Raw genomic sequence first — 23,287 nt, 5'->3', positions numbered from 1 at the left:
CATTATTTTTGACAAAGTCATTAAAGCCATTGCAGTGAGACCTCACCCCAGCACACTGAAGGTCCTGCTTAGCAAATATGGGACTGTGGAATCAGGCCTCAACTTCTCCCCACTGCAGTCAGCAGGAATACTGCTGTGAACTTGGAGACGAGCTTCCTTATTTTCCCCTAAAGTTTCTTTTTATATGGTGAAGCAGCCAGTTCCACCAGAAGTGAGTGTGCAGGGTCCTGGGGTTCTGCCGGGGGCATACACGTGTTTTGATTTCTTTGCTTCATTTGCAAAAACTGAAACTAGTTTTTCAGTCTGGAAAAATGCATTAAACTTCATCCTTTAGTGCCAGCACCATTAGTGTTGGTCTGGCAGAGCCATGGCAGCTCAATCTCTTCCCTCACTGCTTCCAAATGTAGCCGAGCCCTCTCTCTATGGGACACACGTTCTTTTTATGTGCTCCAAGGGAGTGAACAGGATGGTTCATTGATACTCACTGATACAAACGAAAGTGTTGTTCTGTCCTAGACACATCTGAGTTCTGATTTTGCTTCGTGCCAAGACCCACTTCTGATCCTTTATCAGTCACAGCTCTGGTTTGGGGAATGGAGAGGGAATGGTTGGTGTGGGCAGGCATCACCTGAGGTGGGCGTTTTGACTTGCCCTCAAAGGGTCCTGCATTTTTTCTCTGTCTGGTGTTGAGAAGGTTTTTACAGAATTTACCCCAATCTTTTGATGACCCTGGTGATAAAGGAGGGTCTGAGGGTGCCAGGGACATGTGGGCAGGAGGACCAGGCTGTGGGGATGGGGCGACAATCCTGGGGATAGAGGGATGATTCCCTCATGGTATGGGGTTAGAGGGATGATCCCCTCATAATGTGGGGGTAATGAGATGATGCTCTCGTGGCACGGGGATGGAGGAACGATCCCATCATGGCATAGGGATGATTCCCTTACAGCGCAGGATTGAGGAGATGATCCTCTCGCGGCTTGGGGATGGAGGAATGATTCCCTCACGGGACCAGACTATCCTCTCATGGTGCGGGCACAGAGGCACGATCCTCTCATGGCCCGAGACCCCAAAGCCTCCAAGGCCTCGGTCCCGGGGCATCCCCACGGCTGCAGGTGGGGTGAGGTGGGGCCGCTCCCTGAGCAACACCCGGTGCCAACCTCGGTCCGTAGTGCCGGACCGGGGCTGCCCTTCTCCTTCCCCTCCTCCTCCTTCTCCTCCTCCTCCTCCTCCCCCGCGTGTGCGGTGCGCGGCCGCATGTGGGGCGCAGGCGGCGGAGTCTCCACCTCTTCTGGCAGCGGGAACCTGTGGCTGCCAAGCTCCATTAAAGCCATCAGCAGCCGGGGGGACGCGCTCCGCGGCGAAGGCGGGGTGGGCGCTGCGGTGCTTTATTTTCAAATATATACTTTTCTTTTTTCAACCCCCCCTCCCCGCTTATCCCTCCGCAAGGCTCGGGCTGAGCAGGACGCCTGCGGGCTGGAGCCGGGGTGCCGCCGCCGCGGGCCCATGGCTGCACCGCCGGGCGCCGCGCCCCGCTGAGCTCCGCGCCTCCGGCCGGGACACACAGCGGGCACCATGCTCCGCTGCTGGTGGCTCGCAGGGCTGCTCCTAGGTAGGTGCCACCGCGGTGCCGTCCCGCGGCGACAGGACGGGAGGGAGAGCGGGTGGCGGAGCCGGGTGGTACCATCATTAGAGCCCGCGTCACCTCGCTCACCCACCGGGCACGGCGAAGGGGCAGGAGCGGGCAGGAGGAGCTGGAGTGCGGCGGGACTGACTTTACTGGGAGTGCGGAAAGACAGCGCGGAGTGTGCAAGAAGTGTGCGAGGAGAGCGCAGCGGACTGGGGAGGAGGATGCAGGAAAATGCAAGGGGAGTGCGAAGAGGGTGCAAAGAAGCGGCGAGCAGGGGGCGAGAGGACCAGGACGGCGGGTGTCGGTCCGGCTGGTGCTGGAACGGGGATCCCGGGGTGCCCCCGCCCGGGCAGGAGGCACCTGGCGCCCGCAGCTCCGCTCGCCACTCCCTGCCCGGGTCACTCTGGTGCCCGCCCGGCCCGGGCAGGGTTTCCCTTACCCTCGGTGCCCACCCGGCCCGGGCAGGGTTTCTCTCATCCTCGGTGCCCGCCCGGCCCGGGCAGGGTTTCTCTCATCCTCGGTGCCCACCCGACCCGGGCAGGGTTTCCCTTACCCTCGGTGCCCACCCGGCCCGGACAGGGTTTCCCCCCCGTGCTGCTCTGCAGCTCCGCCGCTGCTCGCCGGGACAGGGACAGGGACAGGCGGGGACCCTGGAGCCTCGGGTTGCTGCCCCCGAGCTGTGGGACTGGGAGCGGGGACAGAACCGCTGAAGCCTTTTCCGAGAAGGCAGAAAGGCTGCGGTACGGTGCTGAGCTGCCCAGGGAGGTGCTGGGCTGGGGCTCAGCCTCTGCCTCCCAGCCAGGCTCCCGGAGTGGTTGGGGTCGCTGCCCCCTCCCCAGAGGCAGGCTGCCCGATCCCCTTTGCCACCGTAACTCGCTCCTGTCCCGTGTGGTGCATGGAGAGCATCGAGCAGAGTTTCGCTGCAGGAAGGGCTTAGAGGCGATTTTCACTGGAGTTGGGAATTCTCCCTGGGAGGATCCAGCACCTGCCCTGGCGAGGGACAACCTCCCAAGTAGCCTCCTGCTCCAGAGACATGACACTGAGCCCCAGCTGTGCAGACAGACTCTCAGAGCAGTGCAAGCTGCATCTTTGCGGCTTCTTTTCAGAAAGGCATCTTTCAACCCCACGGTTCTTGGAGCAGTTTCAGAAGAAAAGGTTCTGGCTTTAAGACACCATATGGGAGAACAAAGGCAACTGTGCTGTTAAAAAGCCACAAAATTATTTCTCGTTATGACAAGGAGCAGAGTCTGAGGGAGACTCCTCCATCCTCAGACAGTATTTTCCTAGGAAATGCAAAGGAGACCCTTGGTTGAGATTCCTGAAGAGAAGGGACAGGTGAAAGGAAGGGTTGGGAGGATGTCCCTGAGGGCCCCGTGCAGTCTGGACGCTGAAAATCCAAGCACTTGGTTCCTACTGCTCTTTCTATCACTTAGTTCACTCATCTGAGGTTTGGGGCAGCAAATACCTCACTGACTCGCCTCTCCAGCTCAGGGCTTAGTGATCAAGGCAAAAGAACTGTGTAGTGACAGCTATTGGGCATTACTAGCAGTAAGTGGAAAGGACCAGACTCTAGAAAGAAATCTCTGAGCAGGGCACTTCTGTAGAGTTACTGTCCTGTTCTTACATGGGATCTTTGTCGTGCACTGTTTGCAAAATAAAGCTGAGAAACAGGAATTCTCTAAGTGTTTTATTAGCTCAAACTCTACTCAGGGATCTGTTATACTGCATTATGTAAGTTTACTCACTGAAGTCTAATTAGAATAATTCTTTCTTAAATCCTTGTGTAGTTTCTCTTAGTCCAGTCTAACCTACACTCTCTGCTTCTTGCATCTGGTGTCAGTGAGAGAATTCCCACTGATTTCAGTAAAAATGGAAACAGAGCCTCAAAATAACTGTTCAAATACCAAGTCAGACCCAGAACTCGTTAAAATCAAAGCAAGCTTTGCTCACTGTGAGCAGAAGTAGCATTCTGCATTTTGCATAAGGCTGAACATTAGCATGAGCATGACACCAGTGCATAATTAGTTGAAAAGCCACTTTAGTGAGGTAACTGGATCTGACTTTGGAGTCTCCTCCAGAAAAGAATCACTCATTCCTGGAAATGTCCCCAGAGACTTGCTGAGTTTTACCTAAGCTTTCATTAAAGTCTGTGCATTCCAATAACACTGCACTGATATTTTTCATGTGCAGCTTCTCCAACATGGTTTTAAATAAAAGATTTATTCTTGCTTCCGGTGTTTATTTTTAAGTTTGAAAGTGACAGTGGTGAGGTAAGATAAGATCACCAGTTGCATTCAGTTAAGAGATTAGCAAGAGAATCTTGTAAGTGATAGAACAACTTTCAGCATAGAAGTGTGTGTCTATTTACACAATAATATATCTGTTCTTACTGTTAAACCAACATCTTTGTCTTTGGATCAAATATTTATTTGGGTAATGTTTACTTAGCTAATTTTTTTTTACCAAGTTGGTGGTTTTTATTCTTCATTTCTCAAGCTGGCCAAAAAAAATCAACAACTAATGTGCTATGCTGGATCGTGTGATATAACTCTATTTTTTCTTTCAATAATTATAGGGTTAGCCACGTTTCAAAGTATATGGATATAGATAAAAACAGGGCTGAGATGTAAAAAAAGCACAAGTGAAAAAAGTATTGTGTGGTTTCTATATTTTCCCCACAAGCACAAATTGTTGAGTAAGGAGATTTTCAAAAGCCAGAAATTGCTGTGGAGAAAACCAAAGCTGGAATCCAATGCTAGGGGAGGCTGCATCTGGCAGAACAAAGTTTGGAAAGAGGTTTTGCTTTCAGTGGGATCCTGTGTTTCCCCACAACAGAGCATATGTCATCTTTAAAGACAATGCTTTCATGGGTGAGATACAATCACTGCTAAAATCAACCTCAAAATTAGGAAGCACCTATACAATGCTCTTACACAAGTGCTTTGGTTTTCTTACTCATTTGCTGAGGAAGATAAAGGCATGAAAGAAGAGAAACTTCCTGATTTTAAGATGGTGTATCTCTGATATAATAATCCCAAGAAACTGACAGTGAGAACGTGAGAATTTCAATGTGTAACCCTTCTTCTGTAGGCTAAGAGTGCTGCCAGAAACTGAAAATATGATTCATAGAACAGCTCCTTCTCTTCCCATTTTAAATTGTGTAAGATCTGAGAGGTTAGTAAACTGCAATCTGTGGGTTTTTTTCTTTATGGAGTTAAAAGGTCTCATGGTTTAAAACGCAAAATTAGAAAAGTTCTGTTTCTGTGCCTTAGAAAAGAAACCCTGATATCTATTTGAAATGCCAGAGCTTCAGGGTGTTAAGTGATAAGAGGGTTGAAATCCACCATTATTTTTGAGTTTTAGCAGGGTGATGGTGTGATAATTGTAGTTTTCATGGTGGTGTTTTCTCATTTCCAGTGAATAGTTTATTGAATCATCACGGTTTGAATTCAGCACAAACTGAATGCTGCAAAGCTCAGCTCCTGTGACACTGTTAGATGGATATTTGGGTTGGTGCAACCTCTACTTACAGCTGGTGTGAGGGGACATAAATCAACAGGAGAAGTCTCACCACAGAGTGCTCGAAGAGATTTGCTTGAGTTTAGATTTTAAAATAATGCTTTAAACTTCAGAGTATGTCAAGCACTGTAAAAGTCCCCCATGGTTTTTCCTGGGTTAATAAGAAACACTGACAAATGTGTGACATTTTGGCCTTGTCTAACTCCAAGACTGTGGTCTTTGGAAGCAGCTTTCTCCTGGCACTCTGGGATCAATGTACACACCAAGCTCCCCACTGAGACAATTGGATTCACCTTGTTCACACTCTCACTAAATCCACAAGTGCTGGACACGGCAGGTTATGGCTTGGCTCTCCCCTGTTGATACAAAAACACAATGACATGTTGTTTTTAAAGCTTTGCAGAGAAAAAGAGATCCTTTTTTCCCTGTTAGGCTGCCTGGAAAAGACAGATGAAAATATAAATGACAGCAAGGTTTTGCTGCAGAAAAGCTCCCAGAATTTGTTGGTTTTGAGCAGCACAAGTCCCGTTATTAGATTATGCAGCACGTAGGTTGAATGTCAGCTTTGATTTTAGCATCTGTCGGCAGAGTTTAGGAGAACTGGAACACATCAAAACTTGGCTAATGTGGACAGGCAAAACAGTAGACTGAAATTTCAGGCTATCTAGAAACCACACCCAGACCCCAAAACACATGTTAGGAGTAACTTTAATTCTGTGCTCCAGCTGAACAAGTAACCTTTTTCTGTGGCCACTTGTGACTCTGAGTTAAACGTGTGTGTATTGCTGGTGTGGGATCTGGATCAGTTTCCCTCCTTTCTGCAGAGCTTTTTTCCTCAGGGTACCTTCTGCTCTGACTGCTTCTGAATGCTCTTCTCATCCTTGGTTTCCCAGGAGCCAAGCAGCCTCAGAATATTAGATCCTATTAGATCCTATTTTTATTACTATAAACAGTATCCTTGCAGCAGTGCCAAGAGTCCTGTTGTGTTAGGTGCTAAATAAAGAGAGAACAAAAGGATTGTTCTTGCTTTAGTGGGTTTATAACCTAATTTCCTGGACTTAGATTTTCAGCAGTGAGTACTTGACATGGCAGGGACCTGCTGGGATTCCCAGCTGTGTCCAGCAGTTTAGTACCTTTTGCAGTTGCTTAGGTCTCTACATCCCTAAATGCCTTTGAGCATCCAGCCCTCATTTCGAGTCCCACGGAGGCCAGGCAGCGATTCTGAAGAGCAGGGCAGTGAACAATGTGCTTACACAGGAGAGCAGCTGTCCCCCGTGGGAGCAGGGAACTGGGACAGCTCCATGGCAGTGGGAGACTGAAAGGCCACTCAGATTATCCCTCCAACTCCTGCCAAGAGCGGGTTGTTCCCTGCTGAACTAATGCTTTGCTCAATCCCTCAAATCCTGCCAAGCAAGTGGACTTATGTTGCCTACTACATTGTGCCTCGAGAAGTTCACCCTGCCACACAAGCCACATGTTTTTCCTCTCTTCATTCACTCCCAACAGAATCTTTTTATTCACTGCAAGGAATTCCATCCCTTCCGTGGTGTTTGTGCTTTGTGAATATTTATAGGCTGTTATCATATCCATCTTGCTCAGCCAGGCTATATGTACTCTGCTCTTTTAATCTTCTTTTTGTAACTCAATCCCTCCCACCCCCTCATCATTTTTTGTTGTTCTACTCTCAACTCCCGCCAGTTCCAGTTGCTCATTTTGCTTTGGGTAAATGCTGTATTTATGTTAATATTATATGGTGGGTGGTCCTCTCTGCACTCTTGGTCCATGTGAGTGATTTAGACATTTGAAATGAGGTTGACATTTTATAGCCAAGCCATGGCTGATTGCTGGTTCTGCTCTTCAAAGCACTCCAGGAAAAAATATGCTTAGCCATCACTATTAAAAATGGCCACGATAGCCACTAATAAAATGTCTGTGCAGGGGTTCAGGGGCATTGCCAAAACCTGCATGGGTGCTCTATTAAAAACATTGTGGCATTAATTTCACATCCATGTGTTGTTTTTTTCTGTTGGGTTTCAAATCATCTGAATTAAGGAATATAGATGTAATATTTGGAATTTGGTAAGAATGTGAATTCTGGTTAGAATTTAACTGAATTATGATAGTACCCCCAGGGTGTTGTTCAGCCTTGGACTGAATTGTCTTGCTTTTGTTTTGGAGAACAAATGCTTCCTCCCATGTGCTCTCTCCAGCCTCTCACTGTTCAGGCACCCAGGGACCCAGAGATCCCACCGTGGTCTCACCTATCTCACCAAACTGAAATTCAAATTTGCAGCAGTTCTCGAGTAAAAAAACTCTAACATCACCTTTCTTTCCTTTGTTTTCTTTTGGGTTTTGGTTATTTATTTACCTGTGCCAAACCTACACGGAAATACTGAGCAGGGTTTAACACAAGTCATGGTATGTCAGTGCTGTGAGTTCTCAGGTTTTGGCTCACAGCAGGACCCTGTCCTCAGCCCTCCTGCCCTCCTGTCCCTGCCTGGGCTGCCCAGAGCAGGGCTGGTAGCAGGCTCTGAGCTGAGGGCCACTGACCCCTGAGCTGACCACAGTGGCTGGGCCAGCTGGGGCCACTGGGCTGCACAGAATTGCTGCTCTGTTCTCCAGTAAATCTTTGACACTGACCAGTTTAGCTGTAGAAAAAGGATGGACTGGTCTGAGTCTACGCAGCATCTGGGGGTGAGAGGGAGGAACGTGGAGTGAAATGGCTCCTGTCTCTGTCAGGACAGCAAGGATGTTTGAGTAGAGCTCTGTTGTGTAACCTGAGTGGTGTTGTGGTGGGCATGAACTGCAGGACAGCTCTTGGGAGGGTAAACTCACATTGGCCTCTCCTGCTTTGGTTTGTCATCTCAAGTCCTCTGTGCCAGCTCTTACATGTCCTGTTTAGTTCAGCCCATGTGAGAATATCATGATCTGTAAGGTCCCTTCCAGCCCAAACCATTCTGTGATTCCCCTATCCCATTTCTCCTTCTTTTCTCAAGCAGTGTTTACTCTCAGTTTATAGGAATGGGCATCTTCTGAATAAGGTGCTCGTGGCACCCTTCCAGACTCCAGTAAAATCACATTTACAGTGTTGGGCTTGGTTGTCTTTGGGATAAACATCCAGAGAGGCAGTTTTGAGAAGCCATTTTATTTAAATGTAGTTTATACTGAAGAAGATCCTTGAGGTACTTCTCCTTCCTCCCCTTCCCTACCACAAATCGCATCTGTCTTGTCATCTGTCACTGGACATGACATTTAACAAGAAAAATACATGATTCCATGATTCCAAGAGCAAAATATTTACTTCTCTAGTGCCTTAAAAACCTCCAGGCAACTCACCACAAGCCCTTCACTATTTTAATTGTGGATGAGACAGATCAGGCAGTGCTCACAGCCTTAGAACAAAGCCAGGCTAAAACCATGGAATGGGATGTCTGAGTTCCTTTGCCATTGTGCTAAAAGTATGTGGTGAAAGTATGTTTTGAAAACTTCTCTAAAATCATAAGCTACTTGGGGCTTTTGAGCCGGCTGAGTTTCCTCTTTGGATCTGCAGGATTTCGTGTATGATTGTGCTCAGCTGTACAGGGGGAACTCAAGGTGATGCTCTGCAATGATAGTTCCTGGGTAGTACTGTGCCAGCCCTGAAGGCATAACTGAGAAACATTTATAGTGAATTCAGAGCATTTTATGAATATCATGAACCGAGCACCAGACCGGTGAAACAGCTCAATGTGAGTATACCCCTTTTACAGACAAATAAGAGAAGGGATGAATAATAGAAAAACTTTTCCAGAAACCAGACAGTGCTCCAGTGAAAGCACTGGCATCCTCCCTCAACCACTTGACCACATTCTGGCTTCAGTTCAGGGAGGCATTACTAATCAGGAAAAATGCTCATGCACTGGCTTCATTTCAAGCACATGCTTAAGTTTCACTGAAACCAATTAGACTTAAGCATGTGCTTAAGTCCTGTCGTGATCTGTGTTCAGTTTGCATGTAGGCAGAATGCAAGGTTCTGCTGTGATACAGTTTTCCATCCCCAGTGGGTTATATTTAAATTTTATAACTTTATAATATTATAATATAAAATTTATCTCTTCCCACAGAGCTGTTCTCTTGGGATTGCCTTTTTCTGAGTGAATTAAAAGCACCACTAACTTAATCTCCACACAAATGCAAGAAAAATTGATTTGCTAAATACAACCATTTTGTTTGCTTTCAAAAGAATGCTTATTCCTTTAGTGGCTAACCCAAAATCCATTCTGTGTGCTCTCAGGAGAGAAAAATGCTAAAGAAACACTGTTTTGCTGTGTTAATGGAGTCTGTGTGGAAAAGTATAATTCACTTATGCAAAATATATTGATACATTCCTTATCGTCCATTTCTTTCCAGTCTGAACATTCCTCAGAAAATATCAAAGCTTTTATGTCATCTCTAAATGAAGAAATGTGTAATGCTCCATGACTTCAGGCCCTGATCTTATCCCTGTGAATGGGTGACTAACTGAAACATTAGAATTATAAATGGGAATGATAAATTCTGGCCATAGGAGGCAATAACATGTAACAGATTAAACAATCTAGCTCTGCAGAAGAGCCCATCCACAGTAACTAATTTGTTGCAAACTAATATATGCATTTTCTCCTCCATTTATGAAGAAACAGATGTGTGACTCAACTTTGCTTTTTTCCAGAGTCAATCTGCTTGGGGGAGCACAAGCAAGATTTGTTTCCAAGGAGGAATATGACAGGATTTCTCTCTTGGTTGATGGTTTTTTCCTTTAGAAGTGAGAAGTGGCTCTGCATCTGGAGCACACAGCACTCGTGTAGCGCAGGGCTCTCATTTCCAGGCTTGGCTGTTGCCTTGGAATCTTTCACCTTAATTTTACCAGCAATTTACTGTGGGGAGAACTTGAGAATTTCCAGTTCTGCCCTTCTTATCACTTGATGCCGTGGATCTGATTTTCCCAAAAGTGGTTGATACAAATGAGGGCTGGAATAGTCAGCAGCTGCTGCTGGTGCTGTTTGCTCAAGGTTTGATCCTGTTTGTGCTGATTGAGGTGACTCGCAGTTGCTGGCTGTGCCACTCCTGAGTGCTTGTGCAGCCCCCTTGCCCAGAGGCTCTGGGCTGTTTTGGGGATGCAGCACTCACTGGAAAGCTGGGAAAAGCCCCTGTTTTGTCTGAGTGCTGTGCTGGAAACGTTTGTGGTTAATTGATACACACGGATGGCAGAGCGAGCGAGGGGAAGAGATCACAGCTAGGCATTTTTTAGATTTTCCTATGAATGAGGATTTTTGTCTTGAAGATGAATTGTGAATAATTCCTTCCTCCAGCCTGAGAACTCTACAGAGCAGTTAATTTGTGTCTCTCTTAAGACAGAGGAGCTGCTCTGATGCACTTTACCAGGGGCTGAGAAACTGAGTGACATATGAGTGACAGCTGCTTTATGCTGCTCTTGGAATAGAGAAGTGCTCTAACTATGGATTTTAGGTCTGGGACTGAACTTTTCCATCTTGAAAGGATGTTTGGATCTGGTGGAGCTGGAGTATTTGAGAGAGAAAAAAGCAGCCACAAAATTTGGACACAAGCCAATAGCTTTGGTTTGAGGATGCATCCAGCTTGGAGTCTTGTGCACAATTAAGTAAGACAAAATCCCTAGGAATTCCCATCATGTCAAATATTTACGTTCTGAAGGATTTTTTTTTTCCCATGAAGTTTGATCCCGATTATAAAAATTCCCTTTTGTATTGAATGTGTCAAAATGCAGTGATTGCATTGCCAAAGTGTCTTTGCTCCCAAACAATGTAGACTATTACTGTTTCTGCCAAGAGTTGCACGAAGGGTTCACTGAGATATTGAAGCTTCTGCTGTAATAAACACACAGAGCTCAGTTTGTGAGTTGACTGGGTTATATTGTGAATATTTTATAGCTGCATTCTATATATCTATAGACTGCACTGATACCTCTGGAGTCTTTCTGTGGTTATGGGCAAGGGCAAATCTGACCCTTATGTCCATTATTACCTCTAATACAAAGTTTACTGTATTCTCTAGGATAATAACTTTGTGTTTGTTTGAAGTGTGGCTCAGTTGGGACTGCCCTTGTTCTGATGAGTGTCCAGTATTTAGGCCTCTTAGGGCAATCAAATGAATCTTGGCATATTCTGCACATGGATTTAATAAAAAAGAGCCCTGGGAGTAGGGAGCACACAGCACCACAGAGCAAAGTCATGGGAGAGCTGGGATGAGGGTACAGATCCTGAGCTCCTAAATAGGCACCCATGGGGCAGCCCCACACATGCTGCAGTTGCCAAATTAGAGGTTTAACTAATAGCACTGGGTTTTGTCGTCCTGTATTTTCCCATTTTCACATAAAGAATCACAGGAACTGCATTTTAGGAAGCAGGAGTGCTAGCAATTGTGAAGGAGTTGGCTGTGCCTGCTCCCCTCGTCCCTCCCTTAAGGATGGTGAGAACAGTGCAGTTGTGAATCTGCTCCCAAAAGAGCCCTGAACTCTAATAATGCCTCTTTTCAGCTGTTTCATGCACTCCAGTGCAGGGAGAGGTACCAGAAAATGCAAGGCTGGTTTCCCTGACCTTTGGGTACCCCTCTCCTGCTTCACTGAGGGCTTCCCTTTGCATGTGTTTATTCCTTTTGTGGTACTTCAGGGTTTGTGTTCTTCAGTCTACACAAACACATTTTGAGTGACCTGTGGAGCCTTCACATATGGCAACACCATAATGAAGTGACTGAATTTGTCCATCAGATAAAAGTCTGAAGTTAGTGAATGGCAATCCCTCTCCTGTTAGAGGGGATTTAGTGGGGCTCCCTGTCCAGGAGCCTCTGACTTGCACAGCAGATATTTAATTACCAAATTCCCATTTGACTTGGTCCAGAGCTTGTGTATTGTGACTCTGTGTCTTCATCTCCTTGACTGAAGCACGGGGTGTGTAAACCTTTCACATCCTCCTTCTGTGGTAGGGTGACACATAGATGTTGGATCTTTTGTTCCAGCTGATGGGCAGGAAAGCAACCTGTGTCCTAGCATTGGTATGGAGTGAATAAAAGTTGGCTTCAAAATGTCCAGCACACTCCTGGGTAAAATGCAAAGTACAGCTGGAGCAAAGGAGCCCCAGCTGGGCTCATAAAGCCCTGGCTGAGCTGAGCTCCAGTGGGACCAGGGTCAGTTGTACCATGGAGAATCAGGGGGGGTTCAGGAGGAGTTTTACTGAAAGCTCATTCCATGGTGCCGTGGAGAGGGAAATCCCAAGTTTCTTAGAGAGAAGCAAGCCTGCAATGAGTGCCACAGAGTGCTTAAGTGAAGAGTGAGTAATGTACAGGAATATATGTACGTATGTGTGTGTGCATGCAAAGGTCTTCAGGATTTAGCTGAGTGTTCACACATTCCCTAAGCCAATAACATCCGTTGTTATGGGAAATGAGGTAAGTGACAGAATTACTGTCCTTATGGCGGGCGACAGGCGAGGCCAGCGTTCCCATGCTGTAATTCCCCGTTCCAGCCACTGCCTCAACAATAGCCCGGGAGGGGGAGAACACGAACAAAGAGCGCTCGGTTTGATTTGAAGATTTCATCTAAAAACCAGTTGGATTCAGATGAAACTCAAGTCGGAAAACTTGAGTGAAATAAAACCCCCCGTGTCCTCAGCTAAGGGTTCGCTGCCGAGCGAGCCCGCCCGGGGTCCGTTCATTCTGCGGGAGGTTCGGCGGTCGGGGGGTTCGCTGTGCTCTGCCCTCGTGTCCCTCTGACCCTGCTGACCCCACTGTCCCCTTCCTCCGTGTCCCTCTGACCCCAATGACCCCACTGTCCCCTTCCCCCATGTCCCTCTGATCCCACTGTCCCCTTCCCCCGTGTCCCGCTGACCCCTCTGTCCCCTCTCCCCGTGTCCCTCTGACCCTGCTGACCCCACTGTCCCCTTCCTCCGTGTCCCTCTGACCCCACTGACCCCACTGACCCCACTGACCCCACTGTCCCCTTCCCCCGTGTCCCTCTGACCCCACTGACCCCACTGTCCCCTTCCCCCGTGTCCCACTGACCCCACTGACCCCACTGTCCCCTCTCCCCGTGTCCCTCTGACCCCACTGATCCCACTGTCCCCTCTCCCCGTGTCCCTCTGACCCCACTGACCCCTCTGTCCCCTCTCCCCGTGTCCCTCTGATCCCTCTGACCCCACTGTCCCCTCTCCCCGTGTCCCACTGACCCCTCTGACCCCACTGTCCCCTTCCCCCGTGTCCCGCTGGCCCCACTGACCCCACTGTTCCCTCTCCCCGTGTCCCACTGACCCCACTGACCCCACTGTCCCCTTCCCCCGTGTCCCTCTGACCCCACTGACCCCACTGTCCCCTCTCCCCGTGTCCCTCTGACCCCACTGACCCCACTGTCCCCTTCCCCCGTGTCCCACTCACCCCACTGACCCCACTGTCCCCTTCCCCCGTGTCCCTCTGACCCTACTGTCCCCACTGTCCCCTCCCCCCGTGTCCCACTCACCCCACTGACCCCACTGTCCCCTTCCCCCGTGTCCCTCTGACCCCACTGACCCCACTGTCCCCTTCCCCCGTGTCCCTCTGACCCCACTGTCCCCTCTCCCCGTATCCCACTGACCCCACTGACCCCTCTGTCCCCTCTCCCCGTGTCCCACTCACCCCACTGACCCCACTGTCCACTCTCCCCGTACCCCACTGACCCCACTGACCCCTCTGTCCCCTCTCCCCGTGTCCCACTCACCCCACTGACCCCACTGTCCCCTCTCCCCGTGTCCCTCTGACCCCACTGTCCCCTCTGTCCCCTCTCCCCGTGTCCCTCTGACCCCACTGACCCCTCTGTCCCCTCTCCCCGTGTCCCTCTGACCCCACTGACCCCTCTGTCCCCTCTCCCCGTGTCCCTCTGACCCCACTGACCCCTCTGTCCCCTCTCCCCGTGTCCCTCTGACCCCACTGACCCCTCTGTCCCCTCTCCCCGTATCCCACTGACCCCACTGACCCCTCTGTCCCCTCTCCCCGTGTCCCACTGACCCCACTGACCCCTCTGTCCCCTCTCCCCGTGTCCCTCTGACCCCACTGACCCCTCTGTCCCCTCTCCCCGTGTCCCTCTGACCCCACTGACCCCTCTGTCCCCTCTCCCCGTATCCCACTGACCCCACTGACCCCTCTGTCCCCTCTCCCCGTATCCCACTGACCCCACTGACCCCTCTGTCCCCTCTCCCCGTGTCCCACTGACCCCACTGACCCCTCTGTCCCCTCTCCCCGTGTCCCGCAGCCTGCGCGGCCGCGGAGCCGCCCTGCCGCCAGCAGCTGCGCCACCTGCAGGACAGCGCCGGGATCGCCGCGCGGCTGCCGCCCCGCCTGGAGGGGCGCTGGGTCTCCACCGGGTAAGGCACCCCAAACCCCGGGTAAGGCACCCCAAACTCCGGGTAAGGCACCCCAGACCCCGGGTGAGGCACCCCAAACTCCGGGTAAGGCACCCCCAGACCCCCGGTAAGGCATCCCCAGACCCCGGGTAAAGCACCTCCAAACCCCGGGAACGCGCCCCTCTCCCCTGACAAGTCGCCCCTAAAACCACTTGGAAGATACCCCATACCCTGTGAAGGAACATCCATCTCAACGCGCCCCAGATCCCCTGGAACGTGCCCTTAACACCCCGGGAAAGCCACCTCGTTCTCCTGGGGAGGCACCCTCATCCATTGGGGACGCATCCCCAGCCCCCCGGAGCGGGATGAACTCAGTCCCTCAGCCCAGCTCCTGCCCACCCCCGGTACAACAAACTGTCAGGCAACAAGAAGAAAATTTCCTTCTCCCCTTCCCCTTTGCCATCTGGAGGAGGGCTGCGATCCCTCGGATGTCCCCAGAGCCTCCTGCTTCTTCCCCCTCGGGGTGCAGCTGGAACGGGCAGAGCAGCCCGGATCCCCTCTGCCCTCCGCACTCCTCCCTGCGGATGCGCCTCAAGTGTCAGATCCTCTGTCCATCACTTCCAGATTTTAGCACTAGGTGCCCAGACTGTAAAATCCCCCACGGGTGACCAAGGGAGGTGCTCGCCCCTCTCGTCCCGCACAGGGATTTATTCCTCCCAGCCCCGCCGTGGCTCAGCTCTGCCTCCCCCGCAGGTGTGAGGTGCGCCCGGGACCCGAGTTCCTGACCCGCTCCTACCTCTTCTACACCAACCGGCTCTTCAAAGCGCTCCAGTTCTACTACTGGGACCCGTCCTGCCGCAACCCCTCCTACTCGCTGGTCATCAAGGGCAAGCTCCGGCTGCGCCAGGCCTCCTGGATCACCCGCGGGGCCACCGAGGCCGACTACCACCTGCACAAAGTGGGCATCGTGTTCCACAGCCCGAGAGCCATGCGGGAGGTGGAATCCTGGATCAACCAGACCTCTGGCCGGGGCTGCGAGGGGTTCCTGCCCGCGGGGCGCTCCTGGGTGCCCGGAGCGCTGTACGAGGTGCTGAGCGCCAGGACGGAGCGCGACTGCACCGCGGCGCTGGGCTTCGCCATGCACGAGCTGAGCCTGCTGCGGGTGGAGAGGCACTTCCAGCCCCTGCTGCAGCCGCAGCAGAGCGGGAGCCGGCTGGTGGAGGAGCTGTACCTGGGGGACATCCACACGGACTGGGGGGAGAGGCTGCACTACCGCCCCACCGGCTACCAGCGCCCCATGCAGAGCGCCCTGGTAAGGATGGGGTTTGTGTGGAGTGCCCTCATGGCAGCAGGGCTTTGCCAGCAATTCCCTGGCTGCTCAATGCCATCAATTCCCTGGCTGTTCAATGCCAGCAAGTCCCTGGCTGTTCAATGCCATCAATTCCCTGGCTGTTCAATGCCACCAATTCCCTGGCTGTTCAATGCCACCAATTCCCTGGCTGCTCAATGCCTGCAATTCCCTGGCTGTTCAATGCCAGCAATTCCCTGGCTGTTCAATGCCATCAATTCCCTGACAGTTCAATGCCACCAATTCCCTGGCTGTTCAATGCCTGCAATGTCCCTGCCTTGCAGCACTTGGTCCCCTCAATGGGTGAGGTGTTGTGGGGTGATCCCGAGTGCTCCTGGGCATGTGGGGTTCACCCTCTGCCTTCCTGAGAGAACAGGATCAGGGTGGGTGAAAGCTCAGCAAAACCAACATGGGAAACAAGCCTGCACTGACCCTGGAGTTTGCAGCTTTTGTTTGGCTGTATTTTCCTAGGAAATGCAGTTTCCTTGTTTCCTGCACCAAAGTCAGTGAAGGCTTCAGGCTGCAAATTGTTGGAACTGCTCTGCTCTGCCCTTCATCTGCTCTGCCCTCTCCTCGCTCCTTGGGGTGTGCTCCAGGCTGAGGGGAACAAGGGATGTGCCATTAATTCTTCAGCCCTCGGTGTAATGCCAGTAGCACAGGAACTCGCCCCCAGTACAATAATGTTATTACACAGAAATCAGACTTCCATTTTGACATACATAAAACTGAGCAGCAGTCTCGGTTGCCTTTTATTCTATTTTGCTTTCTGCAACTTAGTTTATTCCCAGGAAAGCAGCTTTCCATCCAAATCGAAGCTGATCAAATCAGAAATAGTGGAGCAGTGAGATGGGGTGAAAAGCCTCTCTGAACTTTGCCAGATAGAAGGGAAATAAATGAAAAAAAAATTATTTTGGGGCAACATTTCCCCACACCTCGAACTACACCAGCTGAACTTTGAAAAACAGAGAGCAACACTCCTCTCCCTCTCAAAAGTAACATTCTGAAATTGGTTAAACTTGTGTTATCTTGGGCCAAGACCATATATATGAGCAAAACCAGATGGTAAACATAAACACTTCTAAAAGTTAATTTAAAACCAAACCTAAAGACACTGAAATTCACTCTCTGAATGCAGTCCTGTAATTAATCAGCCAACAGCTCTCCAATGGACCCGTACATGATGTCACCACTTGGCGATAATTAGGAGCTGCCATACATTAGAAATAACTTCACACAACTGCTTTAAGCAAGTAAGGGCTTTGGCTCCATGTCCACAGTGATAATTTTATTGGGCACGGGATTTTTTTCTTTTTTTAATTTTTTAAATTTTTTTAAAATATTCTGTGAACTGACATCCTGTGCTGGTGAGTTACACAGCTATGTCAGGAATTATTTTCTAACTCTCTTTATGAAAATATCACTCTTTTTCCCTTAAATTTATATCTGTTTTAAAGAAACCCATTCTCCCCAAATTACCTTTCATTATCAAAGAATTTCCTGCCTAAGGAGAGCATATATATTTGCCAACTTCTGGGATTATTTAGCCATAATGTACTGTGTACTGTCAGCACTCATTACTGTGACAGTAGCAGTAAAGCAAGCTGAAAATGACTAAATTACAGTAGACTCCAATCAACTTGCATGTAAATTACCCACCCTACAGTTAACTATTGAGTTATTTAACCTTCTTGCCTATGACAGTTCAGTAAAGATTAGCTCGTGTTCTAGAAAATTACATAATGTTCCAACCCTGCTTATTTAAAAATAAATCAGTTGTGATATATGAAGTACAAGAAAAAATTCCAAGCTCCACAAAACCCCTGCTGGCACCAGCTCAGGGGCAGGGCTGGTTCGTCTCAGAGCTCTGCACCGGCGGGGAAGGGAAGGTCAGGGCCTCCTTCTGCACAGGGTTCTTTTCTTCTCCCGTTCTGGCTCCTGGGAAAACCCAGGTCCCCCTCCCTTGTCCCCCGGCTCATCCCGGTCCTCCCCCGCGTCCCTGGAGGGGGAGGCAGAGCACCTCGGGCTGTCCTGGAGATGCTGCAGCTCCAGGTCAGGTGTCACAGCCTCCTCCATTCCCAAAAACCGCGGCGTTGTTGTGTTCTGGCACCGCCCAGCATCCTCATCCTCACCATGGAAAATGGGGAAGCCCGTGGATGTCCCGAGGGAGCGCTGCCCGTCCTGGCAGGGCTCTGCCCATCCTGGCAGGGCTCTGCCCTTGCCCCGGGCTCCTCCTCGGGCTGTCCTCAGCAGCCCCAGCGCGGGGCACAGCCCGCTGTCCTTCAGCGACCAGAATAGCAAAGAGCAGGGCAGCGCTTTATCTCCCTTAATCTGCTCGGCAGCCTCTGCCAAGCTCCCCGCAGTTCCGCACCCTGCTGTGGGCGAGGGGGAGTCGCAGCTTTTGAAATATTCTGGAAGGGTTGTTTTTTTTTTTTTTTTTGTTTTGGTTTTTTTTTTTTTTTCTTTTCGCTTCCCAGTTGTCAGAACTGTTATTTTCTGTCTCCTGCAGCACCACGTGCACCCTTGCCCGGCGTGCGGGATTATCTCCAGGGCGGACGAGCATCACCCCCCGATCCTGCCCGCCAGAGCCGCGCTGCCCATGCAGCTCAGCGGCAGCTGGGTCAGCACCCACTGCGAGGTCCGCCCGGCCGTGCTCTTCCTCACCCGCTTCTTCACATTCCACGGCAGCAACCACACCTGGGAAGGGCACTACTACCACTACTCCGACCCGCTCTGCAGGCAGCCCACCTTCACCATCTACGCCTCCGGGCACTACACGCAGGGCATCCCCTCCTCCAAGGTGCGCGGTGGCACCGAGCTGGCGTTTAAGGTCACCCAGGCTCGGGTGACGCCGATGGACCAGGTGACGGTGGTGATGCTCAACTCCTCGGAGCCGGGCAGCTGCGGGCTGGCGGGCTCCTGGAGCGCCGGGGTGGAGCAGGATATCACCGCCACCAACGGGTGTGTGGCTCTGGGCATCAAGCTGCCCCACACCGAGTACGAGCTGTTCAAAACGGAGCAGGACACGCAGGAGCGCAGCCTCCTCTACATCGGGGAGCGGCCCACGGACGGCTCCAGCCCCGACAGCCCCGACAAGAGACCCACGTCCTACCAGGCCCCTCTGATCCAGTGTGCTGCTGCTGCCTCAGAGGAGTTCTCCAACTACATCAGTCTGAAATACGTGGGAAGAAAGGATGCTAATGGGATTGAAGCACTAAAACCTTTGCCTGTGGCCTTTTTATTGTTTATAGCACTTCTGTTTTTAAGATGGGACTAGTTATCTCTTCAGGTACCGTGCAGAATTCAGATAAATCTTGGTGCTAGCGTGATTTTTATATCCTTCAAATGAGCACATCTGGAATCAGTTTTACTCAGATTTGGAAACACTTTTTAAAAACACCCAATAGTGAATGAAGCCAAGGAGATATGCCTGACTCCACACTGTTTGTCCTGTGGCTTTATTGCCTAATCTCCCCTCTTTGCGTGCAAATTTTATGTAGTGACACGGATGCACTGCACATTGCAACAGATAATTTAGCAACATGAGGGAGGAAAAGAGTGACATCAATTAAAATTGCTGCTTTGAGCTTTTGACATTGCTAAAATTTAATCAAGAGCTTGATTCAGATGTAATTCAAACATCCAGAGTGTTGGCTGCCGAGTTTCTTTGAGGTTAAGTTCCCTCCCATCACACTCCTTTTTGCTGTTCATGCAAATTTAATCTGCAGAGTCAGTCAGCAATAAACAGTCAGCAAGTGTTCTTGAGAAGGGCACGGTTCACATGCCTCTTGCAGATATTTTCTGTACTTTGCCTGTGTATGTCCCACACAGGGACCCACAAACAATCTCTGCACTTGGAGATGCCCAGAACAGCCCTCACAGAGGGCTCGACTTTTCCACCTGACCCTGGGCACAGATTACAGTAGATGGAAAACACTTCTGTGCACAACAGCTCCGAGCCTCAGCATTCCCTGGCTGCAGCATTGCATCCCTGCAGTGCTGCCCCAGCTCTCCAGTGCAGTGCTGGCCTGGCTGAGACATCAGCAGTGTCCCCGTGTCCCTGCTGCCATGCCTGGCACAGGCAGTGTCACCACACACTGTGGGAAGGGAAGGATCCCTCACCAGCCTGCTCAGGCCGTGCATTTTCACTGCCTCCTTTTCAGCTCCTGGCACAGCAGTTGTTAATCCAGATCTCCTCCCAAAGTGTCACTTCCAGCCTCATTCCTGTACAGATGTTTTATAAATCTGCCTCTGGTGAACAATGAGCTGAAGAGATGCTCAGATCAGACAGCACAGTCAGGTCAAACTGATTCCTACTGACAAGCAGGACAAACAATGAAATTATATTCCCTGTCTGCTGCAGCTAAGCCTCATGTAACTTCCTCGAGAAGCCCCTCTCCAGCAGCTAAATCCTCTCCAAATAAGCCTATATATCTTACCCACAAAAGATATTTTGTTACAGCAGCTATGCAATAGCCACCTTCTTAATGCTGTATTTATGAACTTGCAGCTTATACTTAGATAAATTATGGGGTTTATAACACACAAATACTTTGGGGGGATCTGTACATTAATAATTCAAATGAGATGCTTATTAAATGCATTACAGTTGTGACATAAATGTTGTCAGCATGTTCACATGTTCCAGGCATGACCCAATATTAGTCATGCACAAAAATAGTTCTACTGGAAGGTGATACACAGAAGGGCCAGGCTTGGCTGCCCTTGGGTTCCCTCCCTAATCCCTGGAGGCTTCAGGCAAATCTCATTTCCAGCCTTGTTGGGTGTGCTTTGTTCCTGCTGCTGCAGGAGATCCACGGGCACCTGGAAGTGATCTCAGAGAAGGTGGGGTCTCCTCGGGGATGCTCCCATCAGGCTGCTGTGAACTGGGGCAAGTCCTGGGCAGCTCAGCTGCACTGGCACAACTTTTCCTTCAGGAGTTTCCCATCACTGTGCTCACCACAGCCCAGGAAAGGCTCCTGTGGCTCCCATCAGCACAGGCACCTGCTCTGCAGGACACAGATGTCCATGGCAGGAATAGGAACAGCCTTGTGCTGCCTGTGGAGCGTGGGTGGAAGAGAGACAAGGCAATTTCTGCCCTGCACTTACCTCCACGATCAGATTTGTGTGCAGATACATTTTTTTTTTAAATTTACACGGCACGGAAATGGATTAAATTTAACAAGTGTCCAGGTCCTGCATGGTGTAAAAGCTCTTACAAGGCCAGAGATGCTTTCCAGGTGGGGATGGGATTAACATGATGTGAAACACCATCACACACTTATGCAATGTTAGCAGCAAGCCCTTGGGAAGGCTCTGCCCTGCAGCAGCTCAGTGCCCCACTGCTCTGCTGGCTGAACTTCCCTGTGAAACCTCATCAGGAGCCTCCTTGTCCTCTTCCCCCCTCTTAAGTACACCTCTGAGAGGAAAAAAACCCACAGAAGAGCTATTTGCATAAATATCATAACTTTTATTGTTCTGTTCACAGTTTTTGAAGACACATTCCTAAATTACACAATTATTCTCTCAAGAATTTGTGCCTTTTTCCAATTTGAATTTGCCTGGCTTTGACTGCCAGTCGGTGATTCTTGTGTTGCTTTTTGAGATCAGAGAGCTGCAGTGTGCAGTATTTTCTGCCTGTGAAGGTACTAGTGCACTGTAATCAAGACAGTCACAATTCTGGTAGAAAAACTCAGCCAACTGAGTTTTCTCTCACCCTCTCTAAGGCATTTTCACACTCCACCAGTAATTTCTGAATCCTTTTTTTTTTTTTTTTTTTGCATCCATTCCAATTACTCAGCTTCTCTTGTAGAATGTAAATATCCAAATTGCATCCAAAATTCCCAACTCTCCCAGCTGAGACATACAGAAGGATAATCACTTACAGCTAACAGTAATTAAAAACAAGAACACATTTTGTATTCATTAGGCTTTTACCCTGGGACTGCACTGGGAATGTACATGGAGCTGTTATTCATTCTGGCCCTGGCTAGGGATATTTTTGTTATGTTTTATCAGTAGTGATTTTGTATCTGTGCTCCTCAGTGATCTGGAACCACTGAATCTGCCAGGTCCCTGCAGAATCCTTCTTTGGGCATCCCCATTTCATTGTGGTTCTCTTTGAACTGCAGCAGGGTGTGATTGTCAGGGAACTCAGAGCTTTGCAGGGCCCTGCCAGACCCAGCTCACTCTGAGCCCAAAGAGAACTGAAACCCAACAGACAGAATGAAAGGACTTGCACCAAGCTCTGTCAGGAACATCCATCTCCTTTTCCATCCCTTCCAGGGTGTTTCACTGTCCTGACCCACTGACCACCCCCAGCAGCAGCTCAGACACTGTCCCAGGCTCCTCTCTTGCAAACACTGAACTAAAAACTGTTAATTTTTAATCCAGAGCATTGCTAAGGAGTGACATCACCTTTCCAGTTCTCTTACATCATCCCTAGGTTTTATCTTCTGCATCTATTTCTTAACACTTCTCCTACTGCAGATTTCCTCTGGACTTCAGCTCATCACCCTCTCTGAGCACTCCAAGCCATGTTTTGCTTTTCCTTTGGCTTGTGCTTTCCTTATTTTTTACATTTCCTAGCTCCCATTTTGAATGGACTGCTGTCTGCTTCCCTTTTTCTTATTTGTTTTATATTACTTTCCATCTAATTTTTCCCCTCATTTCATCACTGAAGTAGGATGGGCAGTTAGCCAAAGTTGTCTCCCTTCTCAATTGCAAAATTATTGGGTTTTTGGCCATTTAATACCTTTCACTTAGAAAACTGTCAATTCTACTTCAGTTTTTATCTAATTTCCTCCCCACTCCCAGATCTGATATGAAATTTGCTCAGCTATGCCCTTTTGAAGCACCAATTAAATTTATTAGCAGCTCACATGGCTGTTTGCTGAGCTGCACTGCAATCAGGATGCCAACCTCAGTTCTGACATTCATTTATCTTTATCTGGCATAAACAAGACAAACCCAAATAATTTCATCTTTCATGTCTAACACTGCTTCAGAAAAACAGTGTTTTTAGACCAGGAGCTTTAATCCAGACTCCTGGGTTGCTCTGTACTACAAAACAAATAAATATCTTTTTACTGTCCCTGTGAAGAAAACCCAAGCCAATATGTGCTGGAAGTTAATGGTAACAGGCACCTGCGTCTTAGTAAACTCTTTCACATTCACTTCTCTTAGCATACTTTTTAAAAAGATTAATAATTTTTAACTATTCCAAAAAGCAAAAATAAAATAATTGCCCAAGTCCCAAACAATTTTCTGGCTTCCTGCACTGAGTCTGAGCCTTCAGTACCTTCTTTAATATCACAAGCTCCTCAGACAAGCCTTTCCAATTTTCTGCTTCTTTAGCAGGTGCAGAAGTTTAAATGTGAGCCAAGTCTGCCAAACAGTCCTGGGTCTGACACACAGCTCAATTAACAGTAACT

General features: G+C 49.5%; 1 protein-coding gene across 1 annotated transcript; it reads left to right on the top strand.

Moving 5' to 3' along the window:
• Positions 1–1,265: 1,265 nt before the first annotated feature.
• On the top strand, positions 1,266–20,466 carry APCDD1L (APC down-regulated 1 like). The gene is made up of 4 exons (XM_033075180.2): positions 1,266–1,610; positions 14,419–14,530; positions 15,263–15,821; positions 18,364–20,466. The coding sequence occupies exons 1-4, from the start codon at positions 1,574–1,576 to the stop codon at positions 19,129–19,131; spliced, it is 1,476 nt and encodes a 491-aa protein (XP_032931071.1). The 5' UTR covers positions 1,266–1,573; the 3' UTR covers positions 19,132–20,466.
• The last annotated feature ends 2,821 nt before the right edge of the window (positions 20,467–23,287 follow it).

Source organism: Catharus ustulatus, chromosome 17 (assembly GCF_009819885.2).
Source record: "Catharus ustulatus isolate bCatUst1 chromosome 17, bCatUst1.pri.v2, whole genome shotgun sequence".
NCBI lineage: Eukaryota > Metazoa > Chordata > Aves > Passeriformes > Turdidae > Catharus > Catharus ustulatus.
The sequence above is the reverse complement of the archived record's forward strand: the minus strand, read 5'-3'. Positions and strand labels throughout refer to the sequence as shown.

What these genes read in the sequence shown, in the direction of transcription:
- APCDD1L (XM_033075180.2), top strand. Translation starts at nt 1,574, where the DNA reads ATGCTCCGCTGCTGGTGGCTCGCAGGGCTGCTCCTAG. An exon ending in GCTCGCAGGGCTGCTCCTAG is followed by an intron (nt 1,611 to 14,418) that starts GTAGGTGCCACC and finishes CGTGTCCCGCAG; the next exon opens with CCTGCGCGGCCGCGGAGCCG. An exon ending in GCCCCATGCAGAGCGCCCTG is followed by an intron (nt 15,822 to 18,363) that starts GTAAGGATGGGG and finishes TGTCTCCTGCAG; the next exon opens with CACCACGTGCACCCTTGCCC.